This window comes from Triticum aestivum, chromosome 6D (assembly GCF_018294505.1).
Source record: "Triticum aestivum cultivar Chinese Spring chromosome 6D, IWGSC CS RefSeq v2.1, whole genome shotgun sequence".
In the NCBI taxonomy this organism is placed as follows: domain Eukaryota; kingdom Viridiplantae; phylum Streptophyta; class Magnoliopsida; order Poales; family Poaceae; genus Triticum; species Triticum aestivum.
In genome coordinates, this window is record NC_057811.1 from 470,241,156 (window position 1) to 470,249,266 (window position 8,111).

General features: G+C 40.1%; 1 protein-coding gene across 1 annotated transcript; it reads left to right on the forward strand.

Moving 5' to 3' along the window:
• Positions 1 to 555: 555 nt before the first annotated feature.
• Positions 556 to 3,555, forward strand: LOC123142080 (F-box/LRR-repeat protein At2g42720-like). The gene is made up of 5 exons (XM_044561102.1): positions 556 to 692; positions 800 to 1,640; positions 1,870 to 2,022; positions 2,117 to 2,303; positions 3,348 to 3,555. Exons 2-5 carry the CDS (start codon positions 822 to 824, stop codon positions 3,419 to 3,421), a joined length of 1,233 nt encoding a protein of 410 aa, XP_044417037.1. The 5' UTR covers positions 556 to 692; positions 800 to 821; the 3' UTR covers positions 3,422 to 3,555.
• The last annotated feature ends 4,556 nt before the right edge of the window (positions 3,556 to 8,111 follow it).

Sequence of the window (8,111 nt, forward strand, 5' to 3'; positions counted from 1 at the left end):
ATCCGCCATATTTTTGCATCTACAGGTGTTGTATTTTACATCTCCTGAAGATGGACATGTAAAGAAATTTGCATCTACATCATCTGTTGGAGGTGATCTTGGCGGGTATAGTAGTTCGATGCTGTGAGTCCTCACCGTACAGCAAAAGGCACACGAGGATGGCATAGCTTTTAGCATCCCGGGGTGAAGTCTGGGTAGTATGCACGGCAGCGAACGGTTCTCACATCGGACCGGCGGGGTGAAGTTTGGGGAAGCAACGGGCGAGAGGAGGAAGAAGGCCAATGGTGCTTTGTTGCATACACGTGGCACTCTCTCAAAGAGGTCTAACTTGATGAGGAAAAAGACCAGGACTCAAATAATTTCTTTCCAGGGATACGGATATCAGTCTTTTTTTTTTGAGTAGTTTAGATTGCTTACCGGGCTTGATAAGAAAAGGAGAGCCTTTTTTAGGTAAAGAAAAAAAGGAGAGCCCTTACCGACCTTGATGTTTATACTTTATACCCATATAAAAAGTGGGCTTGCCGATTTTTACTCTCCTCCGTTTCGCACGCAATAACAAATACGAGAGGAGAGGGTCGGGAGGAGTCGTCTCGCCCTTCCTCTTCTTCCCCGCGGCCGTCGTCGTCCGCGTCCGCCAGTCCACGACCAGCGGTGAGGCGGCGCTGGATTCTTCTTCATCATTTTCTCTAAAAGTAAGGGAGAAAGATCAAATGATTCCTGGACATGTTGTTGCTGCACTCTAGCGGCCGATTCCCATGTTTTCCTCGTGTTTCTTCTGATTGTTTTCCCGCTCACGCAGCACCCACCGCCTTTTCAACGGAATGCCCAAGAAGAAGGCCGCAGCGAGCGGCACGAATCGCTGCTTCGGCGACGACATCCTCCGGCACGTGCTGTCCTATCTGCCGCTGGACGATGCCCTGCAGACCTGCGTGCTCAACACCAGGTGGCGCGACCACTGGAGGCACACCACCGACCTGAGCCTCATCTTTGACGACCTGAGCTTCGAGCGTTTCAAACAGCTGGTCAAGCTCTTCATCCAGCTCCGCGGGGACTCGCCTCTCGACAAGTTTGTGATCCTCGCCTATCCTGAGAGTGACGAGTGCACGTACACAAACACCATGTTGTTGATCGAGTACGCTCTGAAGTGCCAAGCTAATGAGCTCATCGTCTTTAGTCATCACTCTTACGACACATTCGTACTCGGCGTGCCTCTCATCTCCCAGCACTTAAATACCATACACCTTCGCCTGGTTTACCTAGAAAGCTCCTCTCTAGATTTTTCGCACTGCCCGGTATTAGAGTATCTAAGGATAGAGCTGTGTAGAATTAATGCACGCAGGATATCTTCCAAATCGCTAAAGCGCATGTGCATTACCGACCAATGTTCCTTCCCGGAGGACTTCCACGTTCGGATATTTGCCCCTGGTCTTGTCTCACTGCAACTTGATGATTTTCGCGGCTTGACACCTTCCCTTGAATACATGCCATTTTTAGTAACAGCTTATGTTGGGCTTGGCATTCTATGCCCTGAACTCAAGGACCGTAGTTCTCATGCTTATCCTGTTGAAGAGGGTGTGATTCTCCATGGTTTGTCCAATGCTGTCAACTTGGAGTTGATAGCTGATTACAGAACTGAAAAGGTAATGCTTGCACTTACTACCTTTTTCACACCGTAGTAACTTAAATTATTTCATCGTCTTGAGTCCCAGATTTCTTTTTGTTCATTTGTTGTCTGTCCAGCTTCAAATTAAATTATCAACCCAAACTTCCTATGAACCTACATAACTTTTTCCTGAGGATATGAACCTACATAGTTTCATCTTCTAGAGTCTCATATTTCCTTTTTTTTTGGGTTTGCTATCTGTCCAGTTTATCTACAGCCTGGATTTAAAATGCTGCCCTATATTTGACAAATTAAAGACTCTATTACTCAATGAGTGGTTTACGGCTATTGACCTAGTGTGCATTCTCCAACACTCTTCAATTCTTGAGATGCTCACTCTTCAGCTTGAGAACACTAAGGTATATATGTTGTGTACCTAAATATGTTGTCATGTTATTAAAGGAATTATCATGTATATTCTATTGATCTTACTGAATGTTTTCTGTCATACAGAAACTCATTAGTGCAATGGGAGCTCAAGAAACAATAGAACTGTCATTTGTGTGTGCCTACCTTAAGGTTGTCAACATTGAATGTAGAAAGGTTGATGATGGGATTCACAAGATTGTCAACATCTTGACTACATGTGGAGTACTTCGTCAGCAAATTAGCATCAAGAACCCACATGCTAACTCAAACTGTAAGTTACCTTCATTATTCTTCATGCTTTGTATGTTTATGCAGTTTTCCTACTTGTTCTATCATGTTAGTTATGATTAAACATCCTATGTAACTAAGTAGGTGATCTGCACTATTTTTTTATCTCAACATGCAACTATATCACCTCAACATGCAACCACATAGGATAAATATTGACGTGGAGGAGAGAGATATCATAAGCAAAGGCATGTCGTCTCTTATGAAAGATATGATCTCTTAGCACAATATGTCTCATCATGTTTTTAGGAATAACTAGTTAGTTATTGAAGATAATGCTAAGAGATGACCCTTTGTAGCCATGCTTTTATTGTCATCTCTAAATCACATGCAAGGCTTAAGATAAGACCATCTTATCAATCACTGTACATGGCCTAAGAGTGGTGCATGGGGTGTGGGTGATGAAGCTAAGAGTGGTTGCATGGGACACGGGTAATGAGGGCAGAGTAGGAAAGTTTGGAGAAAAAAACATACAGTGCATTAGGGAAAAAAAATCAACAAAAGCTTTGTGCAGTGTACTTTGTAACAGAGGAGTACATATTGCTATTGTGCCGATAAATCTGTACTCCCTCCATCCAAATGCATAGGGCATGCACGTTGTTCTAGGTCATCAATTTAACTAGCTAAATGTGTCTTATATGTAACAAAAAAAATTTAGAAATTATATTCGCATATGGATCCAATGATATGCTTTTGATGACATATAACATATTTTTAGTTAGTTAAATAGACGACCTTGAACTACGCAGATGCCCTATGCACTAGGACGGAGGGAGTACTATCCATGCAAAATTATTTGGGTTTGGTCCTATGCTTCTTTTATTAATTAATTACTGTTCAAAATAGCAGATGTTCTCGTCTTGCAATGGAGTCTATCTCTGCTTCTAGTTGCTAGAGTCAATTGTCATCTTTTTTTTTAGTCCATTGTCATCTATTCAGCAAGCAGAGCTGCCACTGCCTAATTGTTTTCAATTAACTGAGGACATGTTGTAGCCAAACTTATTGTGCATTGTCATATTTTGTGTAGGTTTCAGCTTCCAGAAGCACGAGCAACCGCGGTGGCGTACACCATTGGCGCCTGAGATGTGTGCTCAGTCGTGATGTTGGTCTAAAGTCTTATGTGTTTCCGCGAAGTGTCTGTAACGGTGGCCCTGTATTGGCAGTTATCACAACCTTTAGTTTCTCGCTTTCGATCTATTGGTCACGTGTTGTAAATTGGTTTTGTTGGTTTTTGGTGCGACTCAGCGATATTGTCAGCTCGTTGAACCTGTCATATGTCATTGATGGTCAGAACATTACTATGTTTCCATTATCGGTAATGGAGATCTGGCTGGTGTGTCTGTTTGACTCCATGAGTTCTTTCTACAAAAGTTTTACTTGGATTATCTCACAGAAACTACTTTGACCTAACAAATTCATGGTCGAGGGATTTGCGCATAGAATATCAGGCGCATGTGCGTTAAACTGCATTTCTGGAGCTACCGTATATGTATGGCATAGGAGCACAAACATGACCACAACGTCTATGTATGCTACCCAGGCACACATGGCAGTCAGTACTCTCAGTTTTGAAATCCCCATTCACCAGTTTCCCCCAGCTTTATTTAAGCCTAACCATTAGAAATACCCACGCGTTGCTACAGGAATTGGATGCAGTGATTTTTTATGAGGCAGTATGAAACTTTAGTTTTTCTGATTAGCAATATAAGAATTGAAACTCAAGCACATATAATTTAATATATTTGATTATTACATAGTTGTAGAAAATTTATTTAATATAAGTAACATGCATGATGCATGTTAAAGTGGGTCTTTTCTCATGCATACTGGCATAGTGAGTTGGCATAATTGCAAGTTGAGAAAACTAAATTTAATGGGGCATGCATGATAGGATGATGAGTTGGCATAGTTGCATGTTAAGTCAATTGAGTTAGTGGAGATCAACTATTTAAATGCATAGGATACTAAAAATGTATGAGATCAATTCGGTCTAGAAATGTTTGTGGAAGATTAAAGTTCTTGCCAAAGTTAAGATCTTTACCAGGGAGGGCGGCTATTTGGCTCCCTAGCTCATCTGCTCCCGCCATGAGCAGTAAAATAAAAAAAAAAATACAAGAAAAATTCAAAAAACCCATTTGATTTTTTGCCTGGAAGATGCTTATGTGAGTGAGGTCCGTTCCAAATTTTAGCTTGTTTGGATATCTGAGTAGCTCTAATTACTGTTCAGAGCCTTTTTTTAAAGCTATTCAGATGTCCGAATGAGCTGAAATTGGAACGGACCTCACGCACTGAAACATCTTCCATTAAAAAATGATTTTTTTAAAAATGTGTTTAGTATTTTATTTATTTACTGTTTACCGGATGCAGACGAGCCCGGGCTTAGAAATGGATATTCGCTTTACCTGGTCGTCAGTTACTGAAGGTGGAAGACTTATTCTGCTCCAAGCCGTTTAAACCGCCATTCCTATTTTTCAGTTAATGTCGATTGAGCCACCTCCTTGGTTTTTCATAGCCATTGACAAAGTTAGACGGGCTTTTCGAGAGATGCTACACTTACGCACTGTTTCGCACGGGATTAAGTTACAGACTGATCTGTTGAAATTTAATTGGAAGTCTAGATGGGATCACTAGTAGAAAAATGGGCTTTCGTTCGGGCCTGGCCAACCCATTAACCGGGACCAATGGGTGCATTCGTTCAGTTCGTGAGCCCAGGTGGCCGGCCGGGGCCGCGTGGGCTTTGGTCCCGGTTCGTCTGGACCCATCTGTCCCCGTTCTAGGCACGAACCGGGACCAAAGGGTCTCGCTCCTGGCCCACATCCATTGGTCCCGGTTCCAGCCACGAACCGGGACAAATGAGTTGCCTATATATAGCCCATCGCCGGCGAGCAGAGCACTCCAAACTGCTCTGTTTTTTGCTGTCCGGCGAGGGGAGGGCATTTGGGTGCTCTAGCTCACCTCCTATGCACATGAGGTGTTCGATGAAATGTCCGAGCCACACTAATTAATATTTCTTCTCTCGAAACTCGACCTCCGAGCTCAATTTTCCCCGAGATTTTTCTAGGTTTAGCGGTCCGTGACGTCCCGTCCCCGTCTTCACCGCCGTCGATAGCCCGCGCCGATCTCGTCGCCGGCACCACTGTGGTGAGCCTCTTGTTCTTATCTTCTTTCTGAAAAAAAAAATCTTACTTCAGATAGATACTTGTCTAATTTTCTTACTTTTATTATTCCTTGTTATTATATAGTGCGATGGTTCTGGTATCCGCCCCCGTCAGCCCTCGTTCTGTCTATGATTCGGATATGGTATATGTTATCTTTTTATAACTATTTGGTTCATTTATTGTTTATGACAATTATGCCGACCAACGTGACATAGATTTTATTTATGTAGGAGGTGGTTGAACCGGAAATTCCAACCGACCCAATTGTCGAGAGGTTAAATTTAGTTGAAGAAGAAAACAATTACTTGAAGGAAAAAATAAAAAAGTTGAGGAGGAGAAGATGATATTGGAGTTGCATGTTGCGGATGTCGTCGATGATCACAAGATCAAGATGGATGCAATGCAGTTGAAGATTAGAAAGATTAGAAAATATGCCATTCATACCGAGGCTTGGTATCATTATGCCGTTGGATCAATTGTTACCTTAGTTGTGATTATGATCGCATTTGTTGTTGCATTGAAATGTTTTACATAGTTTCAATGTATGGTTTAACTAGATGCTCTGGAGAGCTATATATTGTTCAATTTGAACTATGTATGTACTTTGGTTTTAATGTGATGATGAACTACTATTAATTTGGTCACTTATCTATCCATGTTCATTTGTAGTGCTTTTCAATTTCAGGGTCTTATAGCTCAAAAAAATCAGTAAATGCATGAAAAATAACAAATGAAGTCAGAAAGGGTTGAAAATTGATGATGTGGCTTTGAATGGTGCATTTTGAACATATAAAAACTATGGAGTTCAAATAAGTTCAAAAAATGAAATCCCTTTGTAACAGACGAGTTTCCGTATGAAACCGTGATACTTCGAAAGAGATTGTCCGTTTTGTACATGAAGTGCATCCAGTTTTTGCCGTAAGCCTCTCTACTTTCTTGCACATGCTATGTGGGTGAAATGATGATACCATGCCAACTTTCAACCTATTCATAGTTCATTTGAAATGCTTTTCAATTTCAGGGTCTTATAGCTAAAAAAAATCAGTAAATGCATGAAAAATAACAAATGAAGTCGGAAACGGTTGAAAATTGATGATGTGGCTTTGAATGGTGCATTTTGAACACAGAAAAACTATGGAGTTCAAATAAGTTCAAAAAAATGAAATCCCTTTGTAACAGACGAGTTTCCGTATGAAACCCTGATACTTCGAAAGAGATTGTCCGTTTTGTACACGAAGTGCATCCAGTTTTTGCCGTAAGCCTCTACTTTCTTGCACATGCTATGTGGGTGAAATGAAGATACCATGCCAACTTTCAACCTTTTCAGAGTTCATTTGAAATGCTTTTCAATTTCAGGGTCTTATAGCTCAAAAAAAAATCAGTAAATGCATGAAAAATAACAAATGAAGTCAGAAAGGGTTGAAAATTGATGATGTGGCTTTGAATGGTGCATTTTGAACACAGAAAAACTAAGGAGTTCAACTAAGTTCAAAAAAATGAAATCCCTTTGTAACAGACGAGTTTCCGTATGAAACCGTGATACTTCGAAAGAGATTGTCCGTTTTGTACACGAAGTGCATCCAGTTTTTGTCGTAAGCCTCTGTACTTTCTTGCACATGCTATGTGGGTGAAATGATGATACCATGCCAACTTTCAACCTTTTCAGAGTTCATTTGAAATGCTTTTCAATTTCAGGGTCTTATAGCTGAAAAAAAATCAATAAATGCATGAAAAATAACAAATGAAGTCAGAAAGGGTTGAAAATTGATGACGTGACTTTGAATGGTGCATTTTGAACACAGAAAAACTATGGAGTTCAAATAAGTTCAAAAAATGAAATCCCTTTGTAACAGACGAGTTTCAGTATGAAACCCTGATACTACGAAAGAGATTGTCCGTTTTGTACACGAAGTGCATCCAGTTTTTGTCGTAAGCCTCTCTACTTTCTTGCACATGCTATGTGGGTGAAATGATGATACCATGCCAACTTTCAACCTTTTCAGAGTTCATTTGTAGTGCTTTTCAATTTCAGGGTCTTATAGCTGAATTTTTTTTAGTAAATGCACGAAAAATAACAAATGAAGTCAGAAAGGGTTGAAAATTGATGATGTGGCTTTGAATGGTGCATTTTGAGCACAGAAAAACTATGGAGTTCAAATATGTTCAAAAAAAATGAAATCCTTTGTAACAAAATAACAAAATCTGTTTTTGAATAGAATCATAAAACACAGTAATATTAAATAGCAGGAAAAAGAATCACTCAAAAATCTATTTTTATAGTAAAGTTAATCACAAACTAGTGATTCACACAAATTTCAAAGAATTCAAATTTTAACTATTGAAATTTGAAAACTAATGGCAGTAACAGAAACTTTATAATTTTTGTGACCTAAAAGAAAAATAATTAAAAATGAACTTTAATAAAATAAATAAAAATAGCAACAATAAGTATTTTGTTGTAAGTAGAAACAAAATAAAATAAATAAAGCAACAAAGAAAACAAAAAAACAAAAAAATAGTGCCACCTACTGGGCCCACACGGCGTGAATACGATTAGAACCCCAAACATGGGCCAGGATTCAGGCCGCAGGAGGCCCAGTAGGCCCACACGCACATAGCGTACGGTTAGGCCC

Coding starts and splice junctions, on each gene's coding strand:
- LOC123142080 (XM_044561102.1), top strand. CDS start 822: ATGCCCAAGAAGAAGGCCGCAGCGAGCGGCACGAATCGCTGCTTCGGC. Junction 1,641..1,869: donor CTGATTACAGAACTGAAAAG/GTAATGCTTGCA, acceptor CTATCTGTCCAG/TTTATCTACAGCCTGGATTT. Junction 2,023..2,116: donor TTCAGCTTGAGAACACTAAG/GTATATATGTTG, acceptor TCTGTCATACAG/AAACTCATTAGTGCAATGGG.